The sequence below is a fragment of the Zeugodacus cucurbitae genome, chromosome 2 (assembly GCF_028554725.1).
Source record: "Zeugodacus cucurbitae isolate PBARC_wt_2022May chromosome 2, idZeuCucr1.2, whole genome shotgun sequence".
In the NCBI taxonomy this organism is placed as follows: Eukaryota; Metazoa; Arthropoda; class Insecta; order Diptera; family Tephritidae; genus Zeugodacus; species Zeugodacus cucurbitae.
In genome coordinates this window covers 2,141,204-2,153,593 of record NC_071667.1, presented here as the reverse complement: position 1 = coordinate 2,153,593, position 12,390 = coordinate 2,141,204, and the positions used below count along the sequence as shown (strand labels likewise).

Sequence of the window (12,390 nt, the reverse complement as noted above, 5' to 3'; positions counted from 1 at the left end):
CGCAATTTGTTCAATATTAATTCCACGAAATTAGGTGAACATGCTTTCATATACAAAATACGGCTTAGCGCTGAATATGAGAGTACTTAATGGTCGGCAGGGCCAGAACTTAGCATTTCCCTACTTGTTAGTGGGTTGTTTTAGTTTCTTTGTTGCTTTCTCAAGTAAGATTTTTTCTTGTATTCCCTTTTGTGTCCGCACGTGTGAGGCGGAGCCGGATACGCAAGTGTTCTACTGGTCATGGGCTATTCATCTTCTGGGCGCTGTTGGCGTTTTTTGTGCACTTAACATACACATTTGTCATTATTGGAAGTCGGTTAGCCGCTGAGGCCTATTCTGATAAGATGAGCGGGCGTTATCGATTTAAAGGTAAAGCACAATGACTTGTGGGCCAAGTCTCCAAATTTATGGCCACTATTAATGACACTCAGGTGATGTTACACACAGCACTAACTCAGAGTATGGCAGGTCGGAGACGATTGAAAAAGATGTTGATATATAGATACGTAGAACAAGTTGATAGTTTCTTTATGGTACATTTGCATTAAGCTCGAGATTTATCGTAACATATCATCAATGCCATAAATCCGGTCAATCAATTGGCTAACAGTGCATCACTAGCCTGTTTTCAAAGAAAAAAGGCAAATAATCGAAACAGCAATTTAAATAGCCTGTCAAAGAATTGGCGACCTACGAAAAGCAGCCATCAAAGAAATAGAATAGAAGATCAAATCACAAATGGTAATGAGATAAACGGACAATTGCTAAGTGAAAAACAAGCGCATGCTTGAGAAAAGTGAATTTGAACAATGTTCGGAAAGTCTTAGCATTAAAGGGTATTTAAATGACATTGGTGTGGAAGACGCAGATGCTATAGAAATATTAAATTAGAAAAAAAATACGGTTTAGATAGATATTTAACCTTATGCAGAGATAAAAATAGGTCTGCATCGCTTCAAGAGTGGAGCACCCCATATTCATAAATACTTGCCTCTAGTATATACCACAGGTTGAATTCCTTATAAATTCTTACACTATTCATTGCATTCTTTTTTTTCCAACTGAATTTTTTCTGGACACAGGATTACAGGGACGTAGGAATCAACCCGATATATGGTCTAAATAACTTTAAGGATAATTGTGTGTGAGTTATTAGCCTCTTCAGCTTATATACTGATAAAAATTCCAATCCATCCAAAATACTTATGTATGCCATTGAACCTAATTAACTGTCTGCCACTTTGCTGTTTACATAACCTCAAGGTTTGAACAAACACATGCATACTCAGACTTACGGGTGTATGTACATATGTATGCTTGTGTAGCGATGTAAATTGTTTGAACTTCAATTGAATTTAAAATTGGAATTGGCAATGCAATACAAAAATCAAATCTGCACAGATGTCCCTTCTGTATATCACAATTCGCTCACTTTGAGCACTCCAAGTGTGCGTGTTCTCTTCACGTAAGTGGCTGTCGTTTATTTTTATAGGCCGCTTAAAGGAAATTGGAAAATTGTTCAAGCAAAAGTAAAGGTTTGAAGCCAGCACTTTTGCACTTACCCGATAGTGTCTCATATGTCCATGCAGTTGAGTCAACTAGTTACAAACTACTTCACAACTAGTACGAATCTCAAGCTGAACTAATGGGACGTCATTAAACAGCATGTCTGCATTGAATCACAATCAAAACTTGTTTGTGTACTTCATTTTATTAAATCGTTGGAGTCAAGTAAACTAGTCGAAAAATGCACCGACAACTCATGTCAACTCATGCCCTTCTGGTGAAATAGTACTTCTAGCCTAGTTTGGTTTCAACCAATTTTTGGTAGTAAACGAAATGATACTCCCGGGTATCTACATATGTTTCCATACATACATTCGTACATTTACACACTCAAAAGAAGTTGAATGTCTGCTGGCCTTGTCTTTTATTGCTGCTAATTTTTTCACATCATGTCTTCTTTCTATTTGTTTTTGCCATTTCCGACTGACTGTCTCGTTTCATTTAGCGATTTTTATTTTCAATTTGTATCCGGCTTTTATCATTCGAATGATAAAAGCTGCGTTGTAGCTGTAGATAGGCGTGAGGCTAATTGTGTGCACTATTAAAGGAAATTGGAAAGCTAATGGGTTGTTACTTTTGTATTCAGTTCCAAGCCAGTTCAAGTGGCTCGTAATGTTTGAGTAGGAAAGCAATGGCAAATGTGAAGTGAATAGTTTTCCGAACAGATAAATGTATTAAAGATTTCTTATTTTAAGGGGCTACATGGTTCATGACTCAAAAAATTATTATTTTAAATTATTAAATTCTCCAACACCTCTTGAATGCTGCATTTATGCATCATTTTCCCTCTCATTCCCTGACTTATTTAAAACCCATTTAGGTTTCCTTCTCATATCGCTCTTTTACTTTCTGATCCCTCTTAATTAATTTTGTTTTATTTACCATCCATGCTTTGTGCGAATTTATTCACAATTTTTGCGCACGGCTGCCTTAAATGCAGCACACTGCTTCGGAATTTTCGCAATAAAGCTAGTGAGCTAAACGGACGATAAAAACCAAATGCGTTAAAACGCAACCACGGAAAGAACAAGGAAAAAGCGAATGCACCACATGTATGCTCTGGTACATGGATACGGCAAAAGTTGTGGCAAATTAATCGACGGCAACAACTTTCGCAACAAAAAATGCCCAAAAAGAAAGGGAGAAGCAAAGCGCTGTAAATTAAGTACAACCATGTTGTTGCCACAAGCATCAGCTTGGCGTGTGCCAGTTGCAAGCCGCCGCGGGGTAACGCCGCATAGCCTAATGTAATGGTGGGCCGTAGCCAGCGCAAAAACAATGGCCGCACTGGTGCGCGCCAAGTCAACAATGCGTTCAATTTAGTCCATTTGGCCGAAAGTTTGGTGCTGCCATGCTAATCTACGCACTGCCCGTAACTAGTATTGGTAGTTGGTGCAGAGTGTTTTCAAAATTTACAACCAAATGCGTTGCAGCAAGAAGCAAAAAGTAGCAACCAAAATAAACCGATTGCGAATTTGAAAAAAAAAACATAACTCGGAATTTCCAGGAAAAGTTTTTAAAACTGCGCAACGAACCATGTGGTAAGGATAGCAAAAAATAACAACTCGCTAAATTCCTAAATGCCAATAAACTAAACTACGTGTTCTTGCCGTTGGCGAGTTTCGGTTATAAATTTTTAGTTCGAACACTTCGACGATTGGCGAGTGGTGTCGGGCAGGTATTTGGCACTTTGGCGTGTCATTTGAAAGACACTTTCGTTATTTTTCCTCTGTGAGTTGGGAGAGAAATTTGCTGCAGACATTAAACTAACGGTATATGAAACTAACTTTAGGCGAACTGGTGGGTTAAGCAGTGATGCTTGAGATTTTATCATCTCATAATAGTAGATGGGATTATATGCGCCGCACTGTGTCTATATAGCCGAAGAGTTCATACAATTAGTCATTCTAACGACTCCGGTACTCACCCACGTCCACACGTAGGTGGACTTTTCTCTCGAACGCTCTTAAGGAGTGCTCATCTTTATTGGCTCCATATTTTGGCCAATTAAGCCTCCATACATCAGGGCATCATCTTCAGTCTTTAGCGCCACAAATTGCATGCCTTCTGTAAATGAAAATTTACGCTTCCTACATGCACAAAGATGCCTAAACTGTATATGCAGAGAGTTTTGGATGTGTGGATGACAGCGGGCGATTTGGGGAGCCGGGGGTGGGCCGGTGAGCAACATGTTCCTGCGCAACATTAATGTTGCCTGCAGCGAAGCAACAAATTGTGGCATTGGTAATGATGGCTTGCGAATGCCTGCCACCATTGTGTCTACAACAGTAACAACCACATCAGTCGTAATCAGTCGAATCTGTATGTGACACACGTTGTGTTGGTGCTCGTAATGCTGCCGATTTTGCTGATATTTTTGCTTTCGTCAAAATGCAAATATGCATCCTGCATTGTGTGTTCCGATTTCTTTGTTGGATGCTGCACAACTGGAGATACACTATTGCTGAATGTTCGGTTAAAAACATGAATTACGTAATCAACAAGCACATAGCTACACGTGGCCACACAGGAGAGGACGTGGGAGCATCGTAGGGCCGGATATGTGGCCAAATAATCAAAGTGATCAAATCGTAAGATTCGCATTTCTCAATTTTCCATCGAGGGATCGAGTGCAAACTACAAAAGTTCTATGAGTCAAATGCTGCTGCTCTCTTTCGTTTACTATATCGATATTGCGGATTTTATGTGTAAGCCATGCTTCTACGCTGCGTTAACTTTACCACAAACAACTCAGGTGAGATGGCCAATTACGCTTAAGAAAAAATTAATTAACGCCACCAAAGTGAAATAGAAGCGTGAATTGTGTCAGCTGAAGTGCCGCATTCTCAACTCAACTTTGCGGTTATTTTTACAGCTACACTACCGATAACTTAGTGCAGCGCTCCAGTGAATTCGAGAGTTTTAGACGATTCGCTGTAATTGCTTTGCACGGTTGTTGCAAATGGAAGAGCAACAAAATCCAGGTCGAAATACTCGTAATATAAAATGTAACAAAGTTTTGCAACCACGTGAGGCCACCTCGAAAGGTGGTGCCGGTAGTGAAAACGGAGAAAAACGGATAAAATTGCAAGGACCACGGCAAAAATAAAAAAAATACGAATATCAGTAAATGTGTATTTGTGAATTCAAAAGTGCTTGAAAATGTTCGAATTTTCGCATTTTCACGCTCAATGCACCCGATTGCGCAACTTTGATTAAGAAAAAATAAAATTAAAATAAAGTTGTGTTAATTTTTTAGTTGGTCTCTCTGAATGGAATACCATAGTAATAAGAGGATGATAAACAAGTAAGGAAGGGCTAAGTTCGGGTGTCACCGAACATTTTATACTCTCGCAAGTTATTTATTTAATTTCATTAATATTACACACAATTTTAAACACATATTCGTCATAAAGTCCATGGAAGGTTTGAAAACCCTAATATTAAGTATATGGGAGTTAGGTGAAGTTATGACCCGATGTCACGTATTTTAGGCACGGAGACATATTATTAAAGTAGAGATATTTCCTCCGAATTTCTTCAAATATCTGAGAGACTTAACTACATTTTCGGTAAAAAAAAAATTAAAAGTACTGAAGTTTTATGTTCGACATATGGGGCCTTGAAAATTTATGGTCCGATTTCGACGATTTTTAGAAAGGGGCTGACACACTATAAATGTAGTATTTGTGCAAAGTTCTGTTCCGATATCTTCACTAGTGCTTACTTTATATATTGTAAAGTAAACAATTCAGATCGTCTACAAAGTTCTGGTATTTAGGAAGTAGGCGTGGTTGTGAACCGATTTGGCCTATTTTCACAACACGTCATTGGGATGCAAGGAGTATATTAAAAACCGAATTTCATTGAAATTGGTCGAGTAGTTTCGGAGATATGGTTTTTGACCAATAAGTGGGCGGAACTACGCCCATTTAAAATTTTGTATACTCTTTTGAGTGCAGCTCTTCTGTATCTTCTTTATAAACAAATTTAAGGTTTCTGTTGGTTTTCCTTACTGAATTAAAGCATTTTTAGTAGTTTTCAACGTAACCTTTGTATGGGAGGTGGGCGTGCTTATAATCCGATTTCCAATTAAACAATTTTTAACCTTTTTTTTGTAAATTTTAAATCTTAGTGGTTGAAATTTTTCTTTCTATAGCTGAGCAGTTTGAGATCTCGATGCTTAAAAACTCTTGCCTTTCATGACTCGGCAATTTCCGCTCGTTTGCGGATTGTGACCCACGCGTCGGTTGGGCGGGAGGAGGGTAATCGTTTGGGTTTATAATAAAAAAAAAGGTTTCATTCGAGTGCATTCTCCAACAGCGACGGCAGCAGTTGCGGCGGCAAGTTGCAATAACTTTTCCACGAGGCCAGCTGCCAAAGGGCTTCGTCGATATATCTCCACATAATTTTGCTGACATTCTTGTAATTTCGTGCTCATATTACCATACTTCTCTGTTGCCTTATCGACACTTTGCAGGGCTTTCACATGGCAATTGCCCTTGATTAATTTTTGAATTATCGCTGTTAGCGAGTGCGGGCGAGGCATGAGTTTTTTGTGTTTTCCGCGACACAAGCTAAAGTTTCTCATACACTCATACCAAGAGCCAGGCTGACTCCAAGGCATGGATGGGTGTACTAAGAATGATTTAGTTTTGCCGCGATTGTCGCATTGGCATCTTTGGTGATTCTTTCAATTAATTGCGCGAGAACTATGGCAACAGATTGTGCGCATTCGCATAAGTTCTTACTTCCCTGAAAATTTCAATCATAAAGCCAGCAAGAAGCGGAATTTATTATTATTTCCTGCGAAGAAGTGGCCAAATGGTCGTATAGTAGGAATTGAAATAATGAAATAAAGAGGAATTAAGGTCAACCAAGTCACGGTTAGTTTGACTAATTCATATCGGTTAGTTCTGGGTATATTATGCTATATATGATATGATGATGTGGCAAATGGACTTAGGAGCATTACAATTGTCAATATATTAACTGGAATTAGTAGTTCTGTGAAAAAAAAAATATAAGCTTCAATGGACAAGTTTAAGGTCATAAGGTCGGAATAATCATTTTGAATAGTCAAGTGAAAGCAAGCTGGGATCACGTGAAGTCAATTTTCATTTTGTATATGAAGCAGTTTGTGCATCAAATGTTTTGTGTATTTAACTCTGACTTCATAAAGATTTACAGACAAATGATAAAATAAAGTAAGATAAAATATAAAATAAATATATAAGATAAAATAAATAATTTAAATAAAATAAATAAATATCTTAAATAAAAGCGAAAAAGCTGTTTGCATTTTGAATATTTAATTTCCAGCTTGAGCTTTGAACGAATTGTGTTATTTATTTCGTTAAAACATTACTGTTAACCTAACGATTTAAGATGAAGTTGCTATTGGCCATATACATAGTGATATAGCGTCCAAACTGATAACACATTTTTTTATACATAAAGATTTATTTAAGTGTGATTAAGTTATTCCTATAATAAAATATTAAGTCAGTTATATTAAATTGAAGTAAAATATGACATGATAATATGGAATTTAAATATCTTGATACAATATTTCTTTCTAAGTGTGTGTTAGTGCAAAAACGTTATTTTCATGATTTGTTATTGTTTTCTTGTAAACACCTCCAAGTTACTTAAATGTGAAAGCTTTGCACACGAGTTCAATCTAAACTAAAATATTCAATATATACACATATACATGTATGGCTGTGACGTGATACAATTTATTTTCGGACAAGGCTCTTGTTGTAATAAATATTAAAAGTTTAGTCCAATAAGCTAGTTGGTATTTGCTGCGAAAGTATTCACCATAAAATTTGCTTTTCATTCGGTTTCTGTTAGTATTGTTATGAGTTACCTTCATATAGACAAATAAGCTTACTGACAATATTCTCGAAAATATTCGAACGAATATTTCTCCAGAGCTAGAAAGACAATCAATCATTCCAGACCATCAATTCGGTTTCAGACATATGCACGGTACACCAGAACAATGTCATCGTGTTGTGAAAACTATACTTACTAGTTTGGAAGATAAGAAGTATTGTTGTGCTATATTCCTAGACATTCAGCAAGCCTTTGACAGAGTCTGGCACTTGGGCCTACTGTATAAAATCAAAAAGATACTACATTCCCCGCTTTATCTCTTCCTTAGATCTTATCTGAGTCACAGGCATTTCTACGTTAAAATACAAGATGAAATCTCAGACAACTTGACGGTTGCCACTTATGCAGACGACACTGCTATACTCTATTCCGCCTACTCGACTAGCGAAGCTGCTGAAACTGCAAAATCAGTTCATATCACATTTACACTAAGAAAAGAAGAGCCCCCCAGTGTTAGTCTTAATGGAGTCATAATTCCAAAATCCGATAGCTTAAAATACCTCGGATTACATTTGGATAAAAGACTAACTTTGCGTGAACATATCAGAGCCAAGAGAACGCAACTAAAAATTAAAACTAGAAAAATGTATTGGCTGCTTGGTCCAAAGTCGAAACTTAGCTTGCAATACAAAATTCTTCTTTATAAAGCTATATTGAAACCAGTATGGTCTTATGGCATTCAAATCTGGGGTACAACAAGTAAATCCAACGTAGATGTGATTCAAAGATATCAGTCAAAAACACTTAGACTAATTGCTAATGCACCGTGGTTTGTAAAAAATATAAATCTCCACAAGAATCTTAGAATACCTATGGTCATCAGAAAAAATATATATAGCTCAAGGTATATATCAAGATTAAATTATCATCCCAATACACACGCTGTAAACTTATTAGACAATAGCGAAGACACAAGAAGACTGCAAATATTTCATCCTCTAGACCTGCCGTTTAGATCGTAAGAATTTTCTAAACATAGTATTTAATGAAATAATTATAAATTAAACTTAGTAATATTAACACCCTAATTTAAGGTCAAATTGCACTTAAGGCACCAATGTTAATTACAATAGTCAATTAAATAATTAAACAATAGTTTGGTTAGCACATTTTTGAGTGCTGGCACTACGATATGTAAAAGAAATGAAAAGTGCATACTGCATACAGTATCATTTTAAAACTATTGTTTTTGGAAAAGCGCATTTCACTTTTTTAACTTTAAAATCATTAAGTAGCAGGTGCAGCTAGAACAACTCACAGATATTTACAGCTATATAGCAAGCGTATTTATATTGTGTAAAGGCCCTGCTGTGTTGGACAGTAGAAAACGCCCAAAAATGTTGAACTGCTTAAACTGTCTGGTCCAGCTCAGCTGAACAAACTGCAGATGCTGAGCCAAGCAGACAAGGAGCCAGATAAACAGCTAAGTCAATATGAACCGATTAGCTGACTAAGCCAGCTTATTGCGGGTTAAGAGTAAGCAGTCTATAAGATGAATAGTGGCAGTTGAGCAGAGATATATTAAAGTGAAGGTCTAAAAAGTTGCAAATTGCTTATGCAGTTTTCTATTCTCTATGTATTTCTATATAGTTATCCATAAACATAGCGGCTTCAATACAAATCTCGACATGTTCTATGCAACAACAACATTGTTGCGCGACACGGCGTATACTTCACCTATTTGCATAACCCAGTGGGACTGTGCGTATTCATTATTTATGTATATATGCAAACAAAGTATTTATTATTTCCTTTCTAAAAATGGTTACACTAAACAGTCTCTGAAATTAAACGTCACGGCTGACAAATCCTCCAAAGTGAAAGATTTTTGTCACAAATTTGCTAAGTGTTGCTAAGTGATAAAAATCGTTTCTTTTTTAAGTTTTTTTACGCAAATAACACATTTTTATTGGGTAGAATGTCTGGAGCCTATATTATGGAATCATAAAAACAAAACAGAATTGCTGATTTTAGCATTAAGAATTAATATACTTTTTTCAAACTTTTTATGTTGGTGCGATCAACACAACTTATACATGAGTCTTGACATCAATCATGATTCAAATTAATTTGTGGCAAAAATGTCTTAACAAAGCAACAATGGCAACCTTCTAAATATTATTATTATTTATATTGCCAACTCAAATTAAAATCGTTATACTACCACGAATGTTTCAACACTAAAATTAGCCAAATCGGTTCAGCTGTTCTCGAGATTTGCGCTTAGCATTCAGCGATTCATTTTTTTATCTTAGTTAAGTTTGTCGTACAATTTCTAACAGGCCTTATTACATGTACTTTATTTAATTTTTTTTTTCATATTATATTTTATATATTGCGAATTACTTTGGGTGTAAACAGTTAGTAGTGGAATAAATTACGTGACAGTGTTTAGCGTGTGTTTTGCACACTGTACGTCTATATGTATACACATTCATACATATGAGCAAGTTTTAAAGTTCGCTTAACGTAGAGATGAGTAGAATTCTCAACGACTGGCATGTAACTTTAATTGATAAGCACCGCTCTCGAATTCGCGATAATTGTTAGTGGCTTCACGGCTATAAATGCCAGGCATTGAGAAGACGTGCCTCATTTGTGCACTTCAGAGCAAACATGTCTAATGCTAGTATTGAGCTTTGTGGTGACGCCACCGTCGGCGTACCAGAGTGGATAAATGAAGATTTTTTCAAGCGTATACTCGAAAAATGCGAAAGCGAAAGTGTAAAGGTAATGCAAAAAGACAGCAACAAAGGTCAATATATTTATTAAATATTTAAAAATATTCCAGATCCATAAGTTGATGCTTTCTTCTGGCACCGGTAAAACTGATAACTACTCGAGTGTACTGTTTCGTGCTACGATACATTATTCTCTACACCCCCAGCCTGCTCAGGAGAAACTTCGATCATTTGTGATGAAAACTGAACCCTTCGTGGAAGGTGTGAAGAAGGATAATTTGAATAAAATACCACTCTTTCAAACCGAAGTTCAGATGTATATGAACGTGTTGCCGAAAATTGAAGCGAAGCTGCGTGAGTTTGGCGATGAAACGGTGCTGGCACCAAAGTGAGTAACAACAGGTGTATTTTCTTAGATAATATGGTTATTATAAAAGCCATACAATTATTAAATACATATTTACTGAATTAATTAGAGTCTGAAGGAAGAATATGTAACTTGAGCATTGAGAATTATTTTAGACCAAACACTAAATATTTTTAGAATCGTCTGCTTTAGTTTGAAAGCGCCGAGTTACATAGTGTTCGAGGATCTTGCCGTTGAAGGTTATTCGCCCATAAACAATGGTTCCTGTAGTTTGGCGGAGATCAAGCTAGCTCTTAAGAAGTTAGCTAAAATACATGCGATCAGCTTTCAAATGGCACAGACGGTAAGCATGTACATAAATATTTGAAAAGATACAATTTAAAAAGCTTTCTAACAGGACCGCCACGAATTAGCCACATTCGATAAGACCTACTTCAATACAATCGATATATCTAATTTTCCCATGCTAAGAGATGGCATCAAACTAATGAAAGAATTAATCAGTGACCAACCGGATCTTCAAAAATATTTACCACATTTCGAAAAGGCAGAACTTTTTTTGATACCCAAGATGTTGGACTTATTGAACGCGCCTAGAAACGGTAAACGTAGTGGAATTCAAGTGTTGAACCATGGTGACTTTCATAAGAAGAATCTAATGGTGAAATATGTGGACAATAAACTGGCTGAGTTGATGCTGGTGAGAGAATTAATAACATTTAAATATGGACTAATGGCTATTTAGTAGCAAAATAGCAGGCCTTACATCAGAACTATCCATATCCATTTACATACGTTTTATTCTGTTCCTTGCAGCTCGACTATCAAGTCAGCATTTTTGGCTCTCCCGCTATAGATTTGTATTATGCTTTTACAATGATGTACACTCCGAGCATGAGGATGGAGTACGTAGATGAACTGCTTAATCATTACGTACAGAATTTCCAAGACACTCTCCATAGTGTGCAATACAAGGGGCACATTCCTACCGTTAACGAGTTTAAGGCGGAGATGCACGATTACAGACACTGGGGTGGGTAAAGCCTGCTTTTATCGATGTTGGATTCTTGTAATCTTATATGATATTTCTTAAATAGGTCTTTACTTGATCTCATCTTTGTTTTGCTTGAGTTATGCCATTATGGAGGGCATTGAAATGAACGAAATCATTGAGTCAGAGGCGGCAAGGCGTGAATTATTTGCAAATTTGAAGATTCTGGATGAGCTGCGTGTTTTGCTTCCACGCTTCTTGTCTTTAGGCTATTTTGAGGAATAATACCCTTCTGTTTGTCGGAAAATTTTAAAGCAACCATTGGTTCTACTTCATCTATTTCGTATTCCTCACTCAAGCTTTCAACTCGTTAATGTAAAATAATAAGATAAATTGAGTTAATAGGATAACGTCAGAATTGTGAAAGCACTTATATAATGAAACGATTGTCTTTTCAACTGATATTCAACTAACCTTGTTTGCTTATATTCTTTTTGTAAAAGCCTTATTATTTCGTGATATGCATTTTAATTTAATTTTATTTTTAAACCAATTGCCAATATGCCAATATGTAAGTATGAACATGCTTGTGTGTCTCTGGCAATATAATTATAACTGTTTTTATTAAAATATTAAAATAAAATAAAATAAATAATAATCATAACAAAATAAATATTTTAATTGCCAAGAGGCATTATGAGGGAGATTTCTTTATTCTCTCTAGTTATGAATATTTCTCAATGTGAGTTGAAAGTCTTGTGAGTGAGAGATGGAATTCTCTGTGCAAATCACACTCAATGGAAAATGCATGTACATACATACAAATATACTTTTGCTCACTTTTGTCAATACAACAAACAAACTTTGAAACACCAAACGAC

The 12,390-nt window shown here is 36.2% G+C and overlaps 1 protein-coding gene across 1 annotated transcript; it reads left to right on the top strand.

Annotated features, from left to right (window-relative positions):
* Window positions 1-10,039: 10,039 nt before the first annotated feature.
* Window positions 10,040-11,978, top strand: LOC105221674 (uncharacterized). The gene is made up of 6 exons (XM_011198822.3): window positions 10,040-10,200; window positions 10,262-10,539; window positions 10,696-10,861; window positions 10,916-11,218; window positions 11,335-11,551; window positions 11,616-11,978. Exons 1-6 carry the CDS (start codon window positions 10,087-10,089, stop codon window positions 11,792-11,794), a joined length of 1,257 nt encoding a protein of 418 aa, XP_011197124.1. The 5' UTR covers window positions 10,040-10,086; the 3' UTR covers window positions 11,795-11,978.
* Window positions 11,979-12,390: the final 412 nt, after the last annotated feature.

Bases quoted from the DNA above. Each gene is read 5' to 3' on its own strand.
- LOC105221674 (XM_011198822.3), top strand. From the start codon at position 10,087: ATGTCTAATGCTAGTATTGAGCTTTGTGGTGACGCCACCGTCGGCGTA. The intron at 10,540-10,695 runs GTGAGTAACAAC...AAATATTTTTAG, and splicing joins GAAACGGTGCTGGCACCAAA to AATCGTCTGCTTTAGTTTGA. The intron at 11,219-11,334 runs GTGAGAGAATTA...TGTTCCTTGCAG, and splicing joins AACTGGCTGAGTTGATGCTG to CTCGACTATCAAGTCAGCAT.